The sequence below is a fragment of the Megalops cyprinoides genome, chromosome 14 (assembly GCF_013368585.1).
Source record: "Megalops cyprinoides isolate fMegCyp1 chromosome 14, fMegCyp1.pri, whole genome shotgun sequence".
Classification (NCBI taxonomy): Eukaryota; Metazoa; Chordata; class Actinopteri; order Elopiformes; family Megalopidae; genus Megalops; species Megalops cyprinoides.
The window spans coordinates 21654378-21667901 of NC_050596.1; the positions used below are offsets into that span (position 1 = coordinate 21654378).

The window sequence follows — 13524 nt, forward strand, 5'->3', positions numbered from 1 at the left end:
GTTGATTGTCTGTATTTCATGCACTTGAGGCTATCAAGATTACTTTGAAAAGTTTTTAGATATGACACGGTGATGCTCTCATGACCAGAACAAAGTTCTCTATCAAAACCAATGTGATCCTCTGGCCTTTATATGAGGAGTTTGTTACTGTTACATACTCTAACACTCAACATACACAGTAAGATACCCATGGGACTTATTGATCCTATAACTTCTTTCTTCCTTCCACAATAAGTAATATACCATAGTATGATTTGGAATTACTCCTTGATGTACGCCAGTGTGGGACTTAGTGTGAAAGAGCAATGGGAAATGTACAAATGCAATGTTGTTTAAACATCATCAATTCCTCTATTTTGTGACTGGACAGAATGTTCTCACTTCTCTTTGTGTGTAAAAGTTCTCCTAGAAAGCGGTAAGGTTTAAAATCCCTGCAAATGAAGACAGAAGTAGGATACATATGGCAAATTTGACAGTAGAATAGATTTTATGCCATTATTCAACTTGCTGGCTTTCTTTCTGCCTCCTGCGTGCTGATTTTGTATATTTAAAGCAATACAATTAATTGATCGTATGACGTGGAATTACCCTCTGACACTAAGCGTCTGAATAAATTAAACAGGGACTGTAATGTCATAAATGTTTTATGTGATCATCCTACACAAATAAATATTTGGGCTTTGGGTATTACACATAGGCAGCCTGTTCCTTTCAAATGTTTCTTGAATCACTCAGTGCTGGGACCAAAAACAAAATAAATAAATAGATTTTAAAAAAATCTACACATCTGTGTCTTACAGCAAACAGTAAAGAAGTGTTCAGACAAGGTTATTTTGGGTTTTTCTTGAAACCACCTATAAAAATTATACACCTGAAAGTTAGTTTTGTTTCCCCCTGGTGGTGAGCAGTGGCATAACCACAGAAGGAAGACAGTCTCACGATTCTGCAACTACACTGAAAAGTGAGATTTAACACTCACACCCATTTATAATAACCCAATTATTTTAGTTTAGATGTACCCCACAGCTTAAATTACAACAATCAATCATGTTAAGAATACACATAAATCATACTCAAACCAGCTTCTTCTTGTTTCAAGATTAATTGGTGCTGCTCCAAAACCGCTGCCTATGCAGACTGCTTAAATAGAAAACAGGGTGTTCATATGTATATTAATGACTCAATTAATAGTTATTTCCCCAAAGTACATTGTATCATCATTTCTGCTGTCACAAAAATTACACAAGCTCATCAGGCACACCAAATAATCTGAAGTGCTAATAAATTCAAACCTTCACTGTCTTGTTCTTTTTTTTTTAAACTCTGAGCAGAATAACGAAGATGCAAAGTTATACAAAGCAAACCCCTCTGGGAGGCTCTGCCCACCAGAGTCCTGGCTCGGTCCAAATGAGGATTAAGAATTCCACCAGCACTGGGGAACGGCTCAGCCAGACCAAGTCCATGGTCATACCGGAACCAGGACAGCCCCAGAAACCCGTGAGTACTGCCCCATAGCAGTGGGAATTGATGCTGGAACAGTGTGATGATTCATTCAGAATGACCTAGTGCTGCTTTGTGTGAGTTTTTTTGTCTGGCAGCATAAATTGGTGGAGCTACAAAAATTGATGCAAATTTCCTAACACAGCAATTCTCATGCATTTAGTTTTTGAAAGACTATTTGGAAATTGCAGTGGAACTCAATGGAGCACATTATAACACAGTGAGCCAAAAAGTAATTTTAGAGTCTTGCATAATTTTAGACGTTCTTGCATTACAAAAAAAATTCCATTCACTCATATTTGCATTCAATGTGAAATGTAAAAAAAAGTCCATTTTTATAGCATGTCACGGATTTCCATGGACTTTGGTGCCTACAGACTGCAACAACTTAATATTTTGTCTCTCCGCGGTGCCCTTTTACACTGAAGTGAATGCGGTTCGAAAGGTGGGATGAAGTTATTTTAAAGGAGATTTCCTCTGTGGTGTAAAAGGGGGTGATCTTAAATTATTTGGAGGTGTGAAGCAGCTGTGAATGTGTATTGGCCAATCGAGATGTAGACACCTTTAAAAGTGTGTTTCACCTAATACACCACGCATAACAGCATTTTCCCCAACAATGGACAACAGTGACTACAATGTAGGCTACACCACAGATCCAGAGGAAGAGGAAGACCGCAGCATATTAAAGCCAAGGAAAGAATGAGGCACTTGTTGAACATTTTGTTTGCATAAAAAGCATGAAACAATGATCATACCGAGTTATTTTCTTACACATGTGAAATGACCAAACATATTTTTGAGTGCATTTGTAACATTATTGATCAGCACAAACAAAAATACTGTCTTATGTTTGGAGAAAAAAAAAAAAAACACTGCCTACTGGACAAAATTCTCTATAAACAGGGCGATTGATTATTGTAGGAGAATTTCTTTTAGATGATTATGCCCTCCAAGCTAAGCTTGTTTTATTACAGATATGTTCTCTATTACCTTAACTATTCTGTCATTAAACAACACAACTTTAAATAATGCACAAATTGTTTTAGATAATAAAATAGTTAGAAAAATAGATAAAATGACCAAAGTATCACTTATTAGGACAAAATGGTGACAATTCAAGCATGCATCAGGAATAAAGGAATTAGGTTCCGAAGAACTAATGCGCATTCCCTTTAGTACAAAACCAATAAACAGTTCAGGAAAATATTGCAAAGCATGTGCTCTTCGGCGTTTTCATACGTTTAATGCGACGTTTACCTGGATGGCTATAGATTTCCATTCCTGCTTCTTCCATTTTTTTTTTCTCCTGTGGTTTTAAGGCGAGTCTGTCATTCTACTCGTGTTGTGCTTTGCTAGTCTACGGGGCTTGCATGTATTGGTTATGGACGCAAAACTGCTGAAGAAAGTTTTCATTTGAAGCAACCAAAAGTGACCAAACAGCAAAGCCTACCGTGTGTCTCCGAGATTCCTGGGCTCGCAGTTGTGTTGTCATTCACTTGTTTAACGCGTCTTAACAAGCACACACCTGTGCAGCCAGGAGCGTGATCAAGGTATTGAGAACGAGAAATACAAGATCTTTAATGAGTACCTCGTTTGCTTATTGTGTAATATTTAGACGTTGCCAATTAGCTTCGTATTATATTATATTCAAACACGATCCAGACCAAAATGCTTATAAATCGAGGGTTCCAATAAAGTCGCAACTTTAGTTCCCTTTCACACACTTCAATGACGACAGGATCCAGAAAGGGTCAGATTATTTATTTATTGCAGGGAAATAAACTTTATTTTTGGCGGATGTGAAGTCAATTGTATAATTAATATAAAGTTTTCTTCATTTTATTTGGATTTGAAAACACATCCATGCCAAGGCCCCATCCCAGACATGGGAAGTTTCACACTTAGCATATTGGCCACTGTCCACAAAGAAATGGTTTATGCAATAGGCTGGGCACAGGGGGTGGGAGGGGGTCAGGGTCTAAAGTACTGCACTCCTCCAGGAAGAACAAGACATTCAGAAAAATAACTAGGCTAAAAGTGGGCTACTGGATTCCGGCACATGGGAATGGGTCTCTGTGTAGAACAGAATGAAATCAATCACGGTTCCCTGACATTTGGTGAACAGTATTTGTGTGAATTGATTATAATTAATATGTCTTTTCAGCCTGTTCTAATTCATAATGTGATTATCGTTAGCTGTAAGAAAGCAGGGAACATTTGGGTCTGACATTTTGTTTTATCTGAATTATTCCCAGTAGAAACAAAATCCAGAGAAATATGGATATTGATGAAATGGCAAATGTAATTACAATCCTTGCAATCTGTCATACCATATTTTTTGGAAATTTGTTCAGAATGATCCATGCATAATCTCTATGATCTTATTATTTTCCGGTGCATGTAAAATTCACAATCTGGTGTGCCAGAAATGACTGGCTTGCCAGTGTTGTATGTCAGTATGCAAAACATGCAATGAAGGCATTGCTGCATTTGAAATATCTTATTTTTTAATATTTCATTTGTACATGATATAGGCCTAACTCTTGGTAGAATTGACAAGACACAAGAAAATTCAATTTAAAATTCTACCAAACATAACAATGGTGACTGCTACAAAAAAATGAGGGTTTGAAAACCATAAATGTACTTCTAAACAGGCAATTTAATAAATGTTATATTCCACAATATAAATTATAAAGAGTATCTTTGTAAAAATCTGGAAATTATTTCTATGGTTATTCTTCAATCTGAATTTCCTTCGCTGCTTCTTTCTGTCTTGACCTCTCTTCCCCTGTTTCTCTGTGAGGCTTAAAAACACGTACAGTATGAGGTTGTGAGAGCTATTATTATTTATTATAAATTAGGAGTCATCCATCTCCTCCTGCTCTGTACTCCACAGTTGCCTATATCACCCACCTACCAATTAACACCTCCAGCATTACATGCTGGCTTGCTCCTAATGTTCCTGCAAACCCTTATGCATTGTTACCTTGACGGACGCCTCATCTGCAATTATCCATAATTGGCATATCAATATGCAGACACTAAATGGATTAACTGCCTTTGAAACAAATGAGCACTCCTGTGCCTGGCAGAGCATTTGCAGGTGTTACTTCTTGAGGATGGGGACAGAAATTAATAATTTGAATAAATTAATTACAGCAGTTTTAAAAACAGACATTTTATGTTGGTTGCTTTTAACGGCTTTTTAAATACCTCTCCAAAAATAAATGAATAAATAAATAAAATACATTTAAAAATTCAGATGGGAAACCAGGGTTCAGGAGGACATGTTGCATTGCTGAATATTTTAAGTCATAGTTTTCCCAAATCAGCACACTAAAAGGTACACAAAGTTTGTGAGATTTTTAACGTTCCACTAGGCAAAATTCCGATAATAAACTGTTTGTAGCACATGTCTACTTTGTTCAAATTGAATTACCTGGTCCTGATTCAATTCCCATGCGTTGCTTTTTTCTTTTTAAACAAAAACCTCTTTGTATATTATAATCATATCTGGCAGCCCAGCAGCGCTTGGTTTGGATGCTGGCAGACAGCACCGTTTGGGGGTGTTCCAGTGTACATCCCCAGATATTCCAGGAGGGGCTCATTGATTTGCGTTGCGTGCCAGATTGCCGTATCTCGGGGCAGCGGCACGTCGGCTGAATCGCTATCAGCAGAAGCTCTTGTAAAACACGTGGCCTCTGACACCGGCGAGGCTGAAACAGCAGCTCCAGCAGAGCACCGCGCCTGCTCTGCCAGGGCGCCAGCCTTTTTAAACGAAATCTAAACCAGATCTAAGGCTCTTGCTGTACACCCGATGGCCAGCACATTCCTTCCTCTCCATGCCCTGCGGTGGACACACATGAAGCAAGGATGATATTAGCCAGACTGAAAGGAGAACAACTCAGAAAATCTGTTTCAGTTTTAAAATCTAAGTTTAGGGAAAAGTGTTTCTAATAGAGCTGGCAGGTTGCTTTTGACTCTGTGAAGCATCATCAGTGTTTGGGCGTGAGGTTCAGAGAGCTACCTGTTCCTCACACATGAGTAGATAATTCAGAGACTGTGCTCGGTAAGTCATTGCTGCAGCATAGTTTTCAGCTGTAACTACATCTTTTCAGAATTTATACTATTCTTACTTCCACTCCTTTGAGAAGGCCATGAAATCTTTAGCATGACACTTTAGCATTCCTCCAACAGCTGAGGCAATGTGTGCCTGGCCACATTTTGAGGAATTCCATAGTGTGGTTAAATTCAAATGATGATTGGTTGCTGGGCGCATTTCCTCAATTCTTCATTCATGAGGTTTCCACATTCCAGGGAAGAGCCAATAAATGCCCATAAGATTGATTAAATGATTGATTTGGCAGTTCATGCGTGAGACAGCACATGTTTCTTTGGCATTCTCTCCTGTGCATTCCTGTATGATGACAATTTTTTTTTTTTTTTGGTGTTGGTCAGGATTCAGCGCTGGAAAGCTATTGCTGAAAAGACACATTCCTTACATGAGACAGTCATTCTGCACTGGTGCTCATATACATGGGAGGTCCCTTCAGACAAAATAGAGGCAATTGAATTACTTTCCAATTTAACACTTTATAGCTGTGATCAGTTTGATTTCAGTTATTTCAGTTATGTTCAGTTATCTCACCTTGTTTTAAAAATTGTTCACAAATAAGGGAAGAAAACTCTGTTGAAGGGGAAAAGGTATACAAAGTTAAAATGCACAGAAGTGCTTTTGAAAATAAAACAGTTTTCTTTAATGCACTCAAATGATACCTAAGTCAGATACTCTAACCTCGTTAGCATTCTAGCTGATTTCCATATTAACGAGCCCTTTTCAGGACCTTCGAAGTGATGAATAATTGACAACAAATTAATTGTTTTGATTGTCGTCCTCGGTGGAAGGCGAACGCAATGTTTTACATGTTGCTTCCCGGCTAATTATTCAGACGCCACATTTGTCAGACCCCTGTCCTCTGACGGTACTGTGTTTCCAGGGGGGAGAAAAACAGCCGATTCGTGTGGTAATTAACCAGAATGTGCAACGGCCTGCGAGTGAGTCGAGCGGCTGCCAGTCCAAACGTTGTGTTGCCGCAGATGCGTAGGGGCAATTAAAATGTGGTCTGAAAGGGGGAAGCGGAGCTCTGACACAGTCGTGTTGCATTTGTGCACAATCAAGCGGGATTGTTCCGTTGCTGTTCATTTTCAGCGGGTTTCCTCTCGAGATGGGTGACCCCCCCCCCCCCCCAATCGACCTCGTGCTGCATCACCATTATATGCCAGATATTCAGACAAGGAGTGGGCCTTTTACATTTCCCCCGGAAACAAAACCATTCATTTTCCCACACAAAGGCATGAGCCCCAATGGCACTCCTGTTGGAGGCAGTATGGAGTAGCAGTGAGAAAAATCTATAACCAGAAGTTTGTAGGTTTGAGAGGGGTGTTACTGTGTTACCCTTGAAAAAGGTATTTAACCTTGATCAATTTTGTGTATTTTTTTGTATGTATGTGCAATGTGGGTGAGTGGGACATATGATAATGTAGGGAATTTCCTTTTTTTTTTTTTCCATTGCTACCTGAAAGGAGAGTCTGGCAGCTATCCTCAGGAACAGATTGTTTTAAGCACTCTTCTAAAAACAGATTTTTAGTACTCAGATTCAAGCAACAGTTTCTTCATTGCATATGGACTACAGTTTAACTAATTGTTTACGCAGCGACATCAAGTTCAGCAGAAAACATTTGCTGAGTATTACCAAAATGAAAAATACTGACAGTTGTCTGATGTCACTGTAACATCTGTGAAGCCTGTTAATTTAGCACACGACTTCTGATGATTTTATGCTTGCTTCAAAAGCACACAGAGTTCTGTGAATGACAGCAGAGGGTGAGGAGGATAATTAAATTTGCACTCCAACTTAATGGAGGACAATATGTTTGTTTAAAGCGATGATACAGCAACATATTTCAGAGCATAGTCTAATGCTTGCACTGTAGCTCTGAAGTGTAATTTTATCCATCATTTTTGGAGCCAGAAGGCTTGGCTTGCCCACTTTGATCATTCTCACATGTACCTACTGAGAATGCTGAATACTGCAAGTGTTTAATATGTTGCACGCAAACCAAATGCCCCCAATATTACACCTTAAAAAGACTTGTCAGTGGATCAAAAGAAAGCAAAAATAGAAATGACAACTGTAAGGCATATTGTTGGACGGCATCCATGAAACATCAGATGCGCCCTCTGAAAGGTTTATTTACCTTGCCAGAAGTGAAAGCGAATTCCTCTAATGCAAAATGACAGCTCTTCCTTATGTTTGATTTGTAGTGGTCAGGAGGGGTACGTGTCTGTGTGTGTGTGTGTGAGTGTGTGTGTGTGTGCGTGTGTGCGTGAGTGAGCAGGGGATGACAGCCAGGTCTCTGTATCCTGAAGACACTGTCAGCCAGGATTGATTTCCACTTCCCCGATGTATGTAAGTGTTCCTGTAACACAGCTGACCCCGACTTGCGTTACCTTGTCATTTTTTGACACGGAACAAAGAAAAGGCAGGCTGGAAATAGCCAGGCTCTGACCTTGAACCCGTGGTAAAAGTGAGAGATGAGTCTGTAGTTTACTCACAGAGAAAAACAGCAGCAGATTTCTCCTGGTGATGCAACATCTTGTGAGGATCAGTAGAGGGCAGGGTAGCACTGTGGTAAGTGGAAAAACTGTTTTTCAAAGAAGTTTTCCAAAGACGGAATATGGATAAATCAGTATTCCGTAATATTTATCTTTACCAAAATTCAGGACTGGTCCCTTCATAGGACGTGCTTGTGTAAGCATATATCATGGTTGTACTTTTGGCACCATCCAACATCAATCAACCTAGTATACCTAATTCAAAATTAAATATTTTCTTTTGCTTTTCTCCAAAACAAAGAGATAGTATTTATTCTTCAGCTTCACTTAGAGTGATTGGTTGACCAAAATAATAATAATAATAATAATAATAATAATAATAATAATAATAATAATAATGACATAATTATGATAATAATTATTAAAAACAATATAATGTGTGTCTTCAGGATCAGCAGATAAACCAGTTCAACATGTTATTGCTTCTATACTAATTATGGTCTTTTTTTAAGTTGCATATACTGTCGTATACCATAAACAGTATAGTATATACTGTCATATACTGTAAACAGTAATAATTCCATAAATACCTGTGTGAATGCATTGAAATGTTTGTGGAGGAAAGATTCATGGCCAACTCTGTCACAATAATAAGCTTACAGTGACAGCAGCAGGGGAAATCACTCTTGAATAGGAAGGAACAAACTGAGAGCCTGTTGTTGTCATATTTTGCCTTTCACATTGTGCCTTTTCATCTCTTAAAGTCCCTGTTAAACTCTCCGCTGTCTTTCTTTTCACGCCAGACATGGTTTGGTCATTACTGTCGTCCTGGAAGCAGGGAAGAAGAAAAGTGAGAGAAAGGTGGTCTTCTCTCTAGATGTGTGAAGCAGTCAGTTTTTCTCTGGGAGACTGGGCTTTTTACAAAACTCTGGGAATGAATCTTCCTCTGCTTATACTGCTGAGGACTCACTTTAAGCCAGAGCGCTATGGCATTTGGAAAAAAAAAAATTATGCATTTATTGCATTCTGACATCTCTTTATGACACAATAATTTTCTGAAATTTAACAACCACCAAAACTCCTGCTGATTTGCTACAAGGGAAAAAATGTGTGTTTTAAATCCTTGCTTAAAGTTACAGTAAGGCTAGGAACCACTGCAGTTAGATTGACTATCCCCCATGGTTTCCGTAGCAAGGCACACATTTGGTAAACAACAACATTCTAATATTAGACACACATGCTAAGGTAGGAGCAGGGGGCAGAAGAATGTAGAGAGACCCTTCAGACTGACCAGGAGAAATAAAGAGGTAGCAAGTGTTGTGAGCTGAATAGTCAATGCATGGCTAATATGTGGTTTAACACCCAAATTTAATTCACTCCACATTATGTAAACAGTCCGTGTATGAAGGTGGCTCATGCTTGTCTTAGAAAGTGAAAGTCTGGACTGGATTTACAGTGAAGTTGAGCATCACTATTATGTTGGATTACTTGAACAGTATGATGTCTTTCTCTGCAAACAATATCAGTTTTCAAGACTGGCACAAGGACTGTTTTGAGGCAGGCATAATGTAATCATACTGCATTAGAGAAACATGTTGATTCAACATTATATAGATTTTAATGTTTGTACTTTGCGTAAGGCAAATATTATTTTAATCTGCTAAGAACTGTGTATCTCTCCAGGATGTTTAGCATGGATTGAAATTACCCCTGGATGCCTATCTATCCATCTCTGAAACCTCATTTAATGTTAAAATGTTTTATAGCTGACATTCACAGTCCCTACTGTCATCAAAGAGACAAAGATCGTCCAAACACACAGCTGACAAATGATAAAAGGCAAGCAGGGTGTAAGCAGAGATTGAAAGCTTGTGAAAGGGACAAGATTTTAAAAGGAAAAGATTAAAAATGCTGTCAGTTGCTTGAGTTCCCTCTCTACTGCCATTTTACATTGTATCATGTGGCACTTGGTTTTCTTTATAGATCTAAAGCTGTGCATTGTTTTTTTCCCCTCATCTCATCTCTTTTATGTAGATATTTTTACACAGAACAGGCTATACACTTTGGTGGTTCATTAATAATGCTTATGTGAGATTCTCTGAGAGAGGTCATAGGATTCAGATATTATTTGTATCCTGTCTAATTCCAGTTTTTGTTTGTGGAATCATTCTGAGATGAAAAGTGTTACCAGAAAGTAAGACAGGAAGTATGATTTGATCACTGTGTTAGCTATGTGACAAACTCAGAGTAAGGAATCTGCCTCACTGCCATAGACTGAACATTGCAGATTGTAGGGTTTAGTGCTAAAAATGAGCTGTAGGAAAACTTGTGTAACTAACAAAAATGAAATAATCATTCTGATATTTGCAGAGCTTTGCTTACAAAGATTGCAGGTTCAGTTCCCAAGGAGACTGTCATTGTACTTTTGAGCACAGCGATAACTGGAGACAGTGTCATATATAAAAGCTTATGAGAGGATAACAAGTGATGAGATAAATGACAAGCAAGGTGACTTGGGCACTATGTGCTTGTACCTAACATATGTCTAACAGTTTGATGTTTTTGTTACCATGTTAAACCATCAAATAAAGCCCATGTTAATACAAGGATATATTTCAAACAGAGTATAATGTAAATGAATACACTCCATACTGAGGCTTGAGAATTTTCTCAAGTTTCACACTAAATATTATGGTCCCAATAAGTATTGGAGACATAAAGGTTCAATAGTTCAGAGCCAGACTTATATAGTTAACTTTGAGCAAACAGGGAAAAGTCAGTGTCTAGCCTGCAGCCCCTGCAGGTGTGATCGTGCTGTGTGGTCAGGGCAAGCACGCCTCAACTTGCAGAATTTCAGCCTCACAGGACAGGTTTCTGGTCCTCCATTTCCCAGAGTTCCCTGTGTTCTGTCACACAGCACAAGGAGAGCCACCAGGGGTGCGTAAATGGGCGATCATCAGCATACATAGCATTAAGAAGGGGAGAACGCAGAGGCCTGTTTCTCCCCCCACCTCTTTCCCCTGACCTATTTTTGTGGAAGTATCTCTTAACAGAAAGCTTAGAGCTGCTTAATGGTAGATGACACAGCAGTGTCCTGCAGTGTTTTCCCTTCTTAATCCTCAGCGTCTTCGGTAAAAGAGCTTTCAGAAGAAATATTGCATTTTTTGGCATGCTTTCCCAGAGGGAATGCGGTATTGTCAGTGCACATCTTTTTTATATGGTTGGAAGCTATTCCCCCAGAGTGGCATTCTGGCTGCTCCCTTAGTGGGTTAGGTAAGCAATAAGCACAGATGGTTTCCAAAAGAATTCCACCTCAAGCTCTGTGGAAATCACACTTTTTTTTTCCTTGTACGATATGTTATTCTGTCACCTTGTCTTAAACATATCTGTAAACACAAGAGAAAAAGAGCCCCCAAATGCATTTGCTTATGAATTCTTCTCAAGACAAATATCTCCTCTGGCTGTTTTGATGCCTTTCCCAGATTTGTGGCCTGTGGTTTTATTTTAGGACCTACTGTCTGGAGAACTTGAAGTTCTGTCTTGAAATCCCATGACCAGGGTAGCCTTGACTTTCAGAAACGAAACAAACACAATCTATTATCATCAACGGGAAGTACTTCTACAGTTTCAAATGGGTAATGTGAACTGCCATTCGTTCAGTTTGGTGTTGGATGGTTGTGCAAAGGAAGATGAAGGCTATGTTATTATTCAAAGTTCAGTTGTAATACTTGTTGTAATGTTTACATCCTTGAAAACATTTGTCTGAATATTTCTTTTTTCTTTTCTTGTGAGCAGATAGACCTGAAAAGCACTGAGGCAAGTTAAAAAATTGATTCATGTTTTTATTCTTTCTTTGTAGTATAGTCATTACAACATTGGTTATGCATCTAACATATGTCCAAAATCCTATATTTCTATGCCATAAAAGAAATAATGGCAGGATGAATGTGTGAACTTTTGAGCTGTGTGGATAAGCACCCTGGGCGACCCTAGTTGCACCATTGTCTATTAGACAGCACTTCACCTTGTAATGCCCTGAATGTCATGGGAAGAACTATTTGACAGGAAAAGGGCTGATTTTGTTCTACAGAGAAGACTTAATGTAGCAGTAGCAGAGCAATAAACAGATTTCAGTATGGTAGTGAGAGGGAGAGAGAGAAAGAGAGAGCGGGAGTGGATGAAGAATCGCACGAACTTCTCACACACACAGCTGCAGGTGCGAGGCCTACCCAAGACCTCGTAAAATACATGAGTTCTCTGGTGTGCCAGCAGTTCTTCATCAGCAGTTTGCTTTGAAATTCATACAATTTCTGAGTAGACTTGGCAGCTGTAGTCTGAGATTTGATTAAATGCGGAAATGTAATGTTTCGGTCTTCCTCTTTGCCTTAATTCAGATATCTCGCCATCGGAGGAATCAGTCTCAACATAACCTAGGTGACATTGGAGCAGCAGAACATCCTGTGAGTATAGCCATCTGTCTGGTGTGGAGGACAGAAAGGAGGAAATATCACAATAATGTTACAGTATGAGGGCTCGTCTGTTGTCTGTTTCTAAACAGTTTTATTTGTTTAGAGAAGCGCATGACAGTAAGATTAGTGGCACTGTGGAGTAGTGGTTGGGACCTGCTAGTTATGATCCAGGTAGGGTGCCATTGTTGTACCTTTCAGCAAGATGCGCTACCTGACTGGCTTGTGTAATTATCCAGCTGCATGATCTGGATAGTACGTAACTGGAAAATCCATATGGAAGTTACCCTGGAAAAAGTGTCTTGGTATTGATTAATGATCAGAAATAGATTTGTGAAATTCTTAATCACATTGAACTGTCTTTCAGTGCTGTTGGAGAACTTGGTAAAACCCATTGTCTGCATAAAAAGACATTGCTAAGCTTCAAAGTGAATAACCAAATAAGCATTTGAAGTATGCCTATTTATTTCAATAACAGCACACACTGCATTAATATAGGTAAATGAACTCATCCCTGCATCCAGACTGCATGTAACACCAGGCTTTGTCTCAGTCTCTGAGTTAATGGGGCTGATTTATACCCATGTGCTGTACCCACCACTATTCCGTACATGTGGGCCTCACCGTCTAAAAAAAAAAATAAAAGATATAACGTTGAGATAAGAGATAACAGAGTTAACTCTGAGTCATTTTACATTTTTTTTCTCTCTCTGACAAACCCGCGTGTTGCCATTGTTTGATATTGCTCTTTGTGTTGAACTCTCTTTGTGGGTGCATGAATTTGTAATGAGCTCATAAGAAAATGGCTCTACCGTGTTATTTTATGCTGGATAAAGAGGTTGGTTTCCACACCAATCAGCTGTCTGGGGACCTCTCTGCTGTATGAGGGCAATTAACTACCTCCTATGTCACTTTCAATAAAGACATCATACTCTACTT

General features: G+C 38.9%; 1 protein-coding gene across 1 annotated transcript in view; it reads left to right on the forward strand.

The window, feature by feature from the left end:
- Positions 1–13524, forward strand: part of arhgap15 (Rho GTPase activating protein 15) — a 122501-nt gene that overhangs the window by 2819 nt on the left and 106158 nt on the right. The window contains exons 2-3 of the mRNA XM_036545474.1: positions 1332–1497; positions 12514–12579. Coding sequence (XP_036401367.1) covers positions 1342–1497; positions 12514–12579 — 222 coding nt within the window. The 5' untranslated portion in view covers positions 1332–1341. The remainder of the gene's footprint in view (positions 1–1331; positions 1498–12513; positions 12580–13524) is intronic.